General features: G+C 41.1%; 2 protein-coding genes across 2 annotated transcripts; both read left to right on the top strand.

The window, feature by feature from the left end:
* Positions 1-3,264: 3,264 nt before the first annotated feature.
* LOC103117169 (olfactory receptor 2Y1B-like) lies at positions 3,265-4,200 on the top strand. The gene has a single exon (XM_060196912.1). It carries the CDS (start codon positions 3,265-3,267, stop codon positions 4,198-4,200), a length of 936 nt encoding a protein of 311 aa, XP_060052895.1.
* Positions 4,201-11,009: 6,809 nt separating this feature from the next.
* On the top strand, positions 11,010-11,933 carry LOC103117168 (olfactory receptor 2Y1-like). Its single transcript, XM_060196911.1, has one exon. It carries the CDS (start codon positions 11,010-11,012, stop codon positions 11,931-11,933), a length of 924 nt encoding a protein of 307 aa, XP_060052894.1.
* Positions 11,934-12,262: the final 329 nt, after the last annotated feature.

Raw genomic sequence — 12,262 nt, 5'->3', positions numbered from 1 at the left:
TATTCAAGTGAAAGGGATTAGCAGTAAGGGTTATATTTTAAATGCCAATTATATTAGAAAAATACATTGGGGCTGGGTGTTGGAGCACCTGGTTGAGTGGGCATGTTACAATGCACAAGGACCTGGGTTCGAGCCCCTGGTCCTCACCTGCAGGGGGAGTGCTTTGCAAGTGGTGAAGCAGTGTTACAAGTGTCTCTCTGTCTCTCTCCCTCTCTATCACTCCCTTCCCTCTCAGTTTCTGGCTGTCTCTATACAATAAATAATTAAAGATAATTAAAAAAATTTTAAAGTTACAGAGCAGGATTGGGTGAGATGTTCAGAACCATTTAATCCAATCTTTCAGTTTATGCAGAAACAACTTTACAACCTCCTAAAAGGTCTGTTTTCACCCTCTAAGGGAGATAAGGTCTGTGACAGCAGAGCCTAATGGAGGACTCTAATGGAGGAGGTGACAGGTGACTGAGTGGCTACTGGGGGACCCAATGCACTTGGTGGAGAGAGACTTCAATTAGTGGTGAGAGTGGTGCAGTGACACCTGTCAACTGTGAGACAAGAAACTGTACTTGTATGCCAACTATCTTGTACATTGCAATTATCCTCAAAGAAAGGGATTTAAAAAATTAAATAAAGGAGTAGGAAATTTTCAAGTATAAGAATGTAATTATATTGCCAGGCAGTCTGTTTATAGCCTGAATGCATTTTTTTCCCTTAATCTTGAATCACAGTCTGTTTTCTTGTGGGTTCCACCAGAAATTCTTTACATATCCTTGGAAGAGCACTATGCAGATTCAACATCTTTTCCATATAATAGGCCTTGAACAGGTACACAGACTATCATGCTTGTATTTTGTCATCTACAGAACTCAATGAAAACTCCTATTTCGAATGATGATGGTTCTAGATGCCTTACTGACTTTGCTGCTGTTTAGATGCTATGTGCCTTGAAAGGTTTGAATCTAAAAATACAGTTAAGAACTTTCATAATCCTCAAAATTCACCTGCCCCATGCAAAGTGGGGTACTTACTGTACATTGATTGCCTGTGAAGTTGTAGAGTGGTCATTTGAAGACTGAGAGATAGATGGAAGGGGTGGAAGGACAAGAATTTGGACACAGGTGTATCAGCTTAACATTATTCTCTTTCTTTCACTGAGAGTAGAGGTGTGAGAAAAGAGGTTTTAAAGCAGCCCCCTTCACTTGTGTGATTCAGACAAACATGCTAATCATGATCTATTCAATGTGTAGAGGACTGAAAGTAGGAGGAGGTCTGTGCTTGTTCTGTGTGCTCCCTGGTTCCACAGCCTTTCTCACCTTTCTCCAGTGTACACAGGGACTCTCTGCTTCTCAGGAAGACTTAAAACCATTTTGAGCCAGTTAAACTTGTTTGATGATGAAACCCACCCAGGTAGGAGATGGAAGTGAGACAGGTGTGGGGTCCACCAGAAACACAATATTTATTCATGTGAGGAGTAATTGCAAATATTGTTGAAAGACAGAAAGGAATCTTAGGGAATTTGTGAAGTAAGGAGTGTTTTTCTTCCCATCACTACCAACCAGGGATGGGCATACAGCAGACATCATCAGAAGGCGAGACCAAAGACAGAGAAAATGGAGGAATAAAACTCTATAAGTAGTAGAAAGTATGACAGCAAGAACTGGTTTTCCAGTGGAAAACATGAGCCCAATGTGTGGGGAGGAGAGCTGATCAGCTGGATAGGAAAAACAAAACAAAACAAACAACAACAAAAAGTGTTGACTCAGAGACTATTTACCTACTGAGACTTTCTGTTGTCACATCAGTCTAGATAAAACGTACCCAACTGGGGGTCGGGCGGTGGCGCAGTGGGTTAAGGCGCATGTGGCGCAAAGTGCAGGGACCGGCGTAAGGATCCCGGTTCGAGCCCCCGGCTCCCCACCTGCAGGGGAGTCGCTTCACAGGCGGTGAAGCTTGTCTGCAGGTGTCTATCTTTCTCTCCCCTTCTCTGTCTTCCCCTCCTCTCTCCATTTCTCTCTGTCCTATCCAACAGCAAATTGCATCAACAAGGGCAATAATAATAACCACAACGAAGCTACAACAAGGGCAACAAAAGGGGGAAAAATGGCCTCCAGGAGCGGTGGATTCATGGTGCAGGCACCGAGCCCAGCAATAACCCTGGAGGAGGAAAAAGAAAAAAAAAAAACAAAAACCAAAAAAAAAAAAAAACCATACCCAACTCAGGCAAATGGACCACCTGCACTCTGTAACACTGGGTAGACTTTCTGTCTTCCTAAGTACTTGTGGAACAGTAGTACAGATGAATACTTGCAGGTATCAGTACTTAATAATTGAGTACTTGAACGTGTTCTAGGCACTACAACTGTAATAATTGTGGAAAAGATAGACACATCCATACTGTCAAGCTCTGATGTGGTAAGCTAGAGGAGTAAATCAATAATAAACTGAAAATGAATGTGATCATTTTTATATTAGGAAGTACAATAAGCCATAAAATCAGGTAGCTGTGGGGCCTGGCTCAGGTGGGAAGAATTACAGTAGGTAAAGAAGTTAAAGGAGAAATTGAAATGTTAATCATAAGCAACACTTTCAGTGACTTTATGAAGAGGAGGGAAGGGGCAATAACCAGACAGGACACAGGTTGAAAGGAAACTTCATCTTAGTTGAGAAAGTCAGTTAAAACATAACAATCATACATGTTGATAACTTTTTTTTTATTCCCAAGGGGATGACTCTGGGTCCTTTTGATAGATGACCACTGGTCATGAGTGGGGCTTCCTGGACCATAGTACTGATCATATCTGTGGAGCAGAGGGAAGCAAACGAGCACCCAGAGAACATGTATAAGATTTCAGTCTGATTAAGTATGGGTCCTAATCTGGTGAAACAGGTCATCTGGTAGACCAGGAAAGAGAGACTTAAAAGCGTACACCTCTTACCCCACAATCTTGTCAATATTTATTAAGTCACTAATGAAAAATAAATAAATAAACTTAGTTGCAACATCATTTCACTGCAACAGTACATTTCATCAAGATCAGTGATTAGTATGATAAATGTATATGTGTCCCTCATTTCAAACAAATAATTCTGAGGGTTTGGGATGTGAATAATTAATGAAATGGAGCAGAATAGCTAGATAGATCATGATATGCACATACCAAGATTTAGATAGAAGTTGGAAAAATGTACTGATCCTTATTTTTCTCATGATATTATGATAAAATATTTCTTCATAATTGTGTGATGTTAATTTCCAGGCAAAATACCATGGGATGTTCCAATAGAAGTATTGAAGGATTTATTTTATTGGGTTTCTCAGATTGGCCTCAACTGGAACCAGTCCGTTTTGTCCTTATTTCAATTTTCTACTCTTTAACTCTCCTTGGCAACTCCACCATCATCGCCCTTTCTGTCCTGGACCCTCAGCTGCACACACCCATGTACTTCTTCCTGTGCCACCTCTCCTTCCTGGACCTCTGCTACACCACCAGCACTGTTCCCCAGCTTCTGATCAACCTCCATGGGCCAGACCACACCATCACCTATGGAGGCTGTGTGGCCCAGCTCTTCATCTTTCTGGCCTTGGCATCCACTGAGTGTGTACTCCTAGTGGTGATGTCTTTTGACCGCTACGCTGCAGTCTGCCGTCCACTCCACTACACGACCATCATGCATCCCCAGCTCTGCCAAATACTAGCTCTAGTCACCTGGCTGGGAGGCTTAGTGAATTCTCTGATTCAGACAAGCCTCATGATGGCCATGCCTCTCTGTGGTGTCCAGATCCTCAACCACTTTTTCTGTGAGATGCCTGTCTTCCTAAAGCTGGCCTGTGCAGACACCAATGGGACAGAAGCCAAGATGCTTGTGGCCAGAGCCATAATCTTGGTGGTTCCTGCAGCACTGATTGTAGGCTCCTATGTCCACATTGTTCGGGCTGTGCTCAGGGTCAAGTGCATGAGTGGGAGAAGGAAGGCCTTTGGGACTTGTAGGTCCCACCTCCTGGTGGTTTCTCTCTTTTTTGGCACAGGTATCTACACATACTTGCAACCTAAGAGTAGTTATTCTGAGAGTCGGGGCAAGTTTGCTGCTCTCTTTTACACAATAGTTTCCCCCATGCTCAATCCTCTGATCTACACCCTAAGGAACAAGGATGTGAAGGAGGCTCTGAAGAAGGTGTTAGGAGTAGTCAGTGACTCAGGGTAACACAGGATCTTTCGTAACTTTCAGATCATTCTGTCCAATCCTGTAGGCCTCATGGTTTGAGTGCTGCCCTTGCTGGTAAATTGAACATGATATCTCAGTATTCTTTCTATTCAGTGTCTGTGATCAAAGTTTAGGAGAACTATTTGTTGACTTTAATCACAATTTCCAAAAGGATTGAGGAAGGGATGGGTATAGTGTGGACACTGGTGAAGAGTGAACTGGGTTCTAGAGAAATTGAAAAACTTACTAGATGGAAACATTTCTAAAATCAAATATGCTTACCTTAGTGACATCTATATGTCTCCGTGGCCAATGGCAGAAGATGTGAGCTTTCCCTCTTCTAATTAACCATGCTACTGGACACCCTACTCATTTCATAACAATTTCTTAGGTCTTAATGTGCTTACCCACTCAAGATTCTGGAGAAAATAAAGGGATGATGATCAGAGCTACTTCTTAGAGCATACCATCTCAGATATCAGTGCCATTTACAATATTGATGGAAACAGATGACATTTTTAGAACAGCTCTGAGCAAATCAGGAGCACCAGCATCTCACCAGCTGCAGCAAGGGTCTCAGTTGTGCCGACTGACATCATGGACGAGACATTTTCCATAGGTGAGAAGAACAGGGAAAGGTGAGCTCAGAAATAAAAGTTCAGGAGGAAATGTTACAGCTAGGAAGAAAGAATAAAGAGGAAAACAAAAGTGAGGAAAAACTTGCTGATGTTTTTGTTTTCTCATTTGTTTTTATAAAAAGGAAAAATTGACAAAACCATAGGATAAGAGGGGTACAACTCCACACAATTCCCACCACCAGAACTCCATATCCCATCCCCTCCCTTGGTAGCTTTCCTATTCTTTAACCCTCTGGGAGTATGGACCTAAGGTAATTGTGGGATGCAGAAGGTGGAAGGTCTGGCTTCTATAATTGCTTCCCCACTGAACGTGGGTGTTGACAGGTCAATTAATATTCCCAACCTGTCTCTGTCTTTCCCTAGTGGGGAAGGGCTCTGGGGAAGTAGAGCTCCAAGGCACATTGGTGGGGTTGTCTGTCCAGGGAAGTCTGGTTGGCATCATGCTAGCATCTGGAACTCGGTGGCTGAAAAGAGAGTTAGCATACAAAGCCAGACAAATTATTCATCAATCATGAACCTAAAGGCTGGAATACTGCAGATGAAGAGTTGGGGGTTTCCATTTTTTACATAGGTATTAGGCATATTTTAGTTATATTCCAAAGGTCCTGTGGCTATACTAGTTTTTTTTTCCCTGAGCCTGAAATCTAATATGCAGTTGGATCCAATTATGCTAAGTGAGCTAAGTCAGAAAGATAAAGACAAGTATGGGATAATCCCACTCATAAATAGAAGTTGAGAAAGAAGAGCAGAAAGTGAAACTCAAAAGTAAAATCCCTGGGTTGAGGGTGAGGGTGGACGTTCAGCTTCATGGGGTGGGGTGTGGGGGGGTGAATGGGATGAGACACAGTCTTTTGGTGGTGGGAATGGTGTTTATGTACACTCCTATTAATTTTTAGTCATATAATTCACTATTTAAGTGGTATGAGAGGGGAAAATTGATTGAATGTCTCAAACTTTTTAATGCACAGACCATAGGCTTAGTCTTCGATATGTTGACTGTCTTAAAAGCTTAGACCTAGGAGAACAGAAGCAACTGGTGGCACAGCTATATATAAATAATGTCAAAGGGCATAAATTATGGTGATATTGTGTATGATATAGCAAATACTAGCAAAGGAATATTTCAAAGCTAACCCAATTGCCAAATAATTTGATTACAGCAATAACAATCTATTCCCTTCTTAAGCCCTAAGACTGCAGGAACCTCCAGCTTCCTCTATAGAGCTTATATTTCTCCCAGTCCTGGAACCTCTAGGGTGGGGCTCACTTTCCTGCATGCTTCTCTTAATTCATACCAAATGATATTGCATCCCATCCTAATCAATGCAACATGTACCACCTCAGCATGCTTCCCTTCAGACTGTCCAGAGACATCAGGCATGGAATGTCAACCCTTCAGCCTCATTATTCACTTGAGACCTTTCCTTTCATAGGATTCTCTAATTCCATTCCTGGTGGTTCACTTTCTAACAAAGACCCAAAACCTAGATAGACCAGGTCCCATGAGATAGAGCATGTGCTCACATGTATCCATAAATTAGATCAAAATAAATACCTGAAAGCAAAAGTACACAATAGTCTGCAGTGAGTCAGTATAAAGTTCATAATGAAATAGTGTCTACTTAGACTTAGATACCTTCCTCACCTACTTCCTATTAAACTTGCTGATGTTTAGGAAGCTCTCAGCTAAGTGCAAAAGACTGTGGAGAACAGAATTTCTAGCTTGGTCTTTTGAATCCGTGTACTCAAATGTGCTTTCATATCAAAGTGTTGATATCCTTTTGAAAATGTTGTATATTTTCATTGGATTTCCTGCACTTAGTCAGTTGTTCCAAATATCAATAAAAATATTCATTAAAGTTAATAAATTGCACAGATTGTAGAAAATATGCAGTGAGGTTGAGATCCAAGTTGCTGTCTCCATTTTTTAAATATTAGTGACTTAATTAGTTTAGACTTTTATAAGATTACAGGGTACCCTCCCATACCAAACCAGCCACTAAAATCCTGTGCCTCCATCTTCTCCAAGATATCATCATAGTTCTTACAATGCTGTTTTTTATTTATTACCTTTACCACCACACACTACAAATTCTCTCTTTTCAGAGTTATTATTTTACAATAGAAGAGTGAGATTGTCAAGGAATACAGTGAGAAAGAAGCAATCATGTCCTGATAAATTTGTCATAAAATTTGTAATCTTTGTTTCTTCTACATAGTTTATGATTTCACTTCTTTTATTCAAGTCTTTAGTCCATCTTGTATTAATTTAATCTGTGTGTATAATGTAAGATAGTGATCTGGTTTCATTCCTTTGCATGTTGAGCTCCAGTTTCCCCAACACGATCTGTGGAAATGAATTTCCTTTCTTACAGAATGTTATGCTGATAGTTCCTTGTCATCAATTATTTTTCCACACTAAGCAGCACTTGGACTGGAAATGGTGTATTGCACCAAAGTAAAAGACTCTGGGGTGAGGTGATGGCTCAGGTCTTGGAACATGATGGCAGAGGAGGGCCTAGTGTGGGTTGTATCGTTTGTGGAAATATTATACATGTACAAACTATTGTATTTTACTGTTGACTGTAAACCATTAATCCACAATAAAGAAATCTAAAAATATATTTAAAAATAAATAAATAAACAAATAAATAAATAATTCCCCACACATGTTGGGTTTATTTCTGAGTCATCAGTACTTTCCCATCAATCTGTATTTATGTTTTTATTTCAGTCAAATGCTGTGTTGTCTAGTATTGCTCACAAATTTGATAGATTACTCCATTTTTTCTGCTATTAGTTTAGGATTTGTTGTGGATGAAAGCAGAGCACAAGAAAGCTCATTTTCATTACATGAGATGTTATGTGAAAGAGAAATATAAAGGATCACGCTTGTCCTCATGTATATTTATGTTTAGTTGGATGAATTGATAATAGAAAGTGAGGACATATGAGCATATTTGAGCTGCCCAGGAAAGGAAGGTATAAGGAGAATTTGGAAAGCTGCAAGTGACATATAGAGTTTGGATTAGTTGTTGAAGGTTTGGAGGAATATGGGTGAATAAGAGGAGTTTGAGGAGGAGTCCCAGACTGGAGAGTTGCATGAGCTGAGGGAATGTGTGCTCTGACTAATTGGGTCGGTTGGGGCAGAATAAGGGGAATAGGGAGAACTGAGGACCAGAGGGAAGATCTTGGAGTCAGTTGGCTGTAATTATCACATTGGGACCCAGAGGTCTCCGAGGCCTCACTGAATACAGTTCTCCCTCCACTGATCCAGGGAGAGCTTGGCAATGCCCCTGGGACAGAACTAGAGAGCTCAGTTCTGGGGTCAGGAGAAGGTTTGGTAGTGCACCAGCTCCCTGCTTGTCTGAGTGGGTCAGGGTGAATAATTGGGAAGATGCTTCCACCACTCCAGGAGTATGCAGTCTCCTTTTTCCAGGGAAGGAATCTTGTGCAATCAGATGTCCTCTAGGGAATGAGCTCTGATCTGAGATTCCAGCCCACAGAAGAAGTCAGGACTTAGTGCCTTCCTTGGACATCTTTAGATGTCATCACTCTTTAATAGGCCTTGTGTCTCTTTGAGCCCAAAGAACTGAGGGAACTAAATGCAGTCATTGGCTTTCTTGGAGGACTGGGTGGGTACTGCTGACTGAGTTACCCTGTCCTCACAGTTAAGATTCAGAAAAATCCTGGAAACATCACAGGATCCAATTAGTTCTGAGTTTCATTGTGTTGGATCTTGAGTCTTAAAACAAAGATTCATTGAAGATAACTATCTCGTACATTGCTATTGCTCTTAAAGAAAGTGATTTGAAAAAAAAGTTGAAATTAAGTAGTAGGAAATTTTCAAGTTTAAGACTATAATTATATTGCCTGGAAGTCTATTTATAGCCTGAATATATTTTTTTTATTGATCTTGAGTTACAGTCTCTTTTCTTGTGGATTCCACCAGTGATCCTTTTCACATCCTTGGAGGAGCACAATGCAGGTTCAGCACTTTTCTCATATAAAAGGCCTTGAACAGGCACACAAACTGTCGTGCTTGTATGTCATCATCTACAGAGCTCAATTAAAACTCCTATTTTGAATGAATGGTGATGGTTCTAGATGCCTTATTGACTTTGCTGCTGTTTAGATGCTATGTGCCTCCCAAGGTTTGAATCTGGGAATACAGTTGAGAACTTGCACAGTACTCAAAATCCAGCTGCCTAGTGCACAGTCAGGTACTGTACTTTGATTTAATGTGAAGTTGTAGATTGGTCATTTTGAAAACTTAGGGATAGCAGGAATGAAAGGACAAACATTTTAAGATCTAGGTTTAACAGCTGAGCATCATTTTATTTCTTTCACATGAAAGGGTGGCCAAAGGATGCTTAAAGCAATCCTTTCCACTTAGGTAATAGGTGATTCCAACAAACATGCAAATCAAGATTAATTCAGTGTTTAGATAATTGAAAGTAGGAGGAGGTCTGTGCTTGTTCTGTGTGCTCAATACTCCCACAGCCTTTCTCAACTGTACACAGGGATTCCCTGCTTCTCAGGAAGAGTTGAAACCTATTCTGAGTTAGACCAGGGCAACTCTCTTATGACCAAACCTACACAGACAGAAGATGGGGGCTAGACATATGTGTGGAATCCACCAGAGACGCAATATTTATTCATGTGAGAAGTAATGGCAAACCTTGTTGAATGACAGAAAGGACTCTTAGGAATTTGTGAAGTAAGGAGAGTAGTTGTTTTATTTCCTGCCCCCCATGGCTACCAACTAGGTATGGGCATACAGCAGACATCAGAAGGCGAGATCAAAGAGAAAGTAGAGAATTGAAGCTCTACAAGTAATAGATAGTATGACAGCAAGAGTTGGTTTTCCAGTGGAAGACATGAGCCCAGTGTGTGGGAGGAGAGCTGATCAGCTGGATAGGATAAAACTCTGCTCAGAGATTATTTAGCTATTGAGACAGTCTGTTGTCACACCTGAGTACAGATCAAAGGTTAACTTCTCAAGGAAATGGACCACCTGTTCTCTGCTCTTTCTGGAAGTTACAGAAACTCTGGGAAGACTTCATGTCTTCCTAAGGATCTGTGAAACAGTAGTCCAGGTGAGTACTTATAGGTATCAGGACTTAATGACTGAGGACTTGAACATACTAGCCATTGTTCTAGGCATTAAATCTGTAAATGATTGTGGAAAAGTCTGACAGACATGCTCTCTGAGATTTTGTGTGGTAGCTAGAGTAATAACCCACCAGAAACTGAAGTAGAATTTACGTATTTGTGTCTGGGGAGGTGAAGGAACCTGTATCATATGGGAGAAGTTAAAGGAGGTAGAGAAGGTAAGGAGAAATTGAAATGTTAAGCATAAGCAAGTATTTTGGTGACTTTGTACAGAAGAGGGGACAGGGTAGTGACCAGATAGGACACAGATTAAAAGGAAACTTTTCACTTAAATTGAGAAAGTCAATTAAATCATAATAATCATATCTGTTGATGACTTTTTTTATTCCCAAAAGGATAAATCTGGATCTTTTGATAGATGACCACTGGTCATGAGTGGGGTTTCCTGGACCATAGTATTGATCATATTTGTGGAGCAGAAGGAAGTATATGAACACCCAGAGAGCATGTGTGGGATTTCAGTCTGGTTATCCATTTATCCTAATCTGTTGAAACAGGTCACCTGGTAGACCAAGAGAGTGACTGAGAAGATAGAATCTTCATACTATGATTATATACTCTACATCTTAAAAGTAGTTCCAGCAACTCTACATTTCATCAAGACAGTGAAGGAAATGATAAATGAAAATCTTGGTGGGGGCAGAAAGCATAATAGTTATGCAAGAAGACTCATGCCTGAGGCTCCGAAGTCTCAGATGCAATCCCCCTCACCAGCATAAACTAGAACTAAGCAGTGTTTTAATGAAAGAGAGAGACACACAGAGAGAAAGATGGAGATAAATGTAAATCTGTCTCTGTTTCAAAGACACAATTCCAAAGGCTTGAGAAAGGAAGAATTAGTAAAACGGAGCTGAACAGCTAGGTCAGTAATGATATACAGAGATTTAAGATTTTGATAAAATATGGATTAATGTATTTATTTCTGTTCTTCTTAAGCGATTATAGAATGAGCCTGTTCTTCATAATTGTTTTCTGTTACTTTTCAGACAAAAGAATATGGGATGGTCCAATAGCAGTATTGAAGGATTCATTTTATTGGGGTTCTCAGATTGGCCTCAACTGGAACCAGTCCTTTTTGTCCTTATTTCGATTTTCTACTCTTTAACTCTCCTTGGCAACTCCACCATCATTGCCCTCTCTGTCCTGGACCCTCAGCTGCACACGCCCATGTACTTCTTCCTGTGCCACCTCTCCTTCCTGGACCTCTGCTACACCACCAGTACTGTGCCCCAGCTTCTGATCAACCTCCATGGGCCAGACCACACCATCACCTATGGAGGCTGTGTGGCCCAGCTCTTCATCTTTCTGGCCTTGGCATCCACTGAGTGTCTGCTCCTGCTGGTGATGGCTTTTGACCGTTATGCTGCGGTCTGCCGTCCACTCCACTACACGACCATCATGCATCCCCAGCTCTGCCAAATACTAGCTCTAGTCACCTGGCTGGGAGGCTTAGTGAATTCTCTGACTCAGACAAGCCTCATGATGGCCATGCCTCTCTGTGGTCATCCTGTTCTGAACCACTTTTTCTGTGAGATGCCTGTCTTCCTAAAGCTGGCCTGTGCAGACACAAACAGGACAGAAGCCAAGATGTTTGTGGTCAGAACAATAATCTTGGTTATTCCTACAGCGCTGATTCTAGGCTCCTATGTCCACATTGCTCGAGCTGTGCTCAGGGTCAAGTCCATGAGTGGGAGAAGGAAGGCCTTTGGGACTTGTGGATCCCACCTCCTGGTGGTCTCCCTTTTTTATGGCTCAGCCATCTACACATACCTCCAGCCCAGGAGCAGTTATTCTGAGAATCAGGGGAAGTTTGCAGCCTTGTTTTACACAATAGTTTCCCCCATGCTCAATCCTCTGATCTATACTCTACGGAACAAAGATGTGAAAGATGCAGTGAGGAAAGTATTAAGAATAGGTTGAAACTCAGGGTAAGCAGAATCTGTCATAACTCTCAGAACATAGAGCCCATTCTGTTTCTTTTCCTAGGTCTCACAGTTTTAATACTTTTTCAGGGGGGGAGTTGGAAATATGTGTTGATTTATATCACAGCTTTCTAACAGATTGGGTAGGGAATTGGGTATAATGTAGATACTGTTGTAGAGAAATCTGGTTTCTTGATTAATTGAAAGACTTTGTTGAATAATATTTTTCCAAAAATCAATGATTCTTAACATAGTGGCATATTGGCACCATGCCCACTAGCAGAAGATATGAGTTCTCCCCTGTTCTGCTTATTAACTGCGAAACTG

Source organism: Erinaceus europaeus, chromosome 9, assembly GCF_950295315.1.
Source record: "Erinaceus europaeus chromosome 9, mEriEur2.1, whole genome shotgun sequence".
NCBI classification, from domain to species: Eukaryota; Metazoa; Chordata; class Mammalia; order Eulipotyphla; family Erinaceidae; genus Erinaceus; species Erinaceus europaeus.
This window is presented reverse-complemented; position numbering and strand designations above follow the sequence as displayed.

Excerpts from the sequence above, each read along its gene's own strand:
- LOC103117169 (XM_060196912.1), top strand. The coding sequence starts at position 3,265 with ATGGGATGTTCCAATAGAAGTATTGAAGGATTTATTTTATTGGGTTTC.
- LOC103117168 (XM_060196911.1), top strand. The coding sequence starts at position 11,010 with ATGGGATGGTCCAATAGCAGTATTGAAGGATTCATTTTATTGGGGTTC.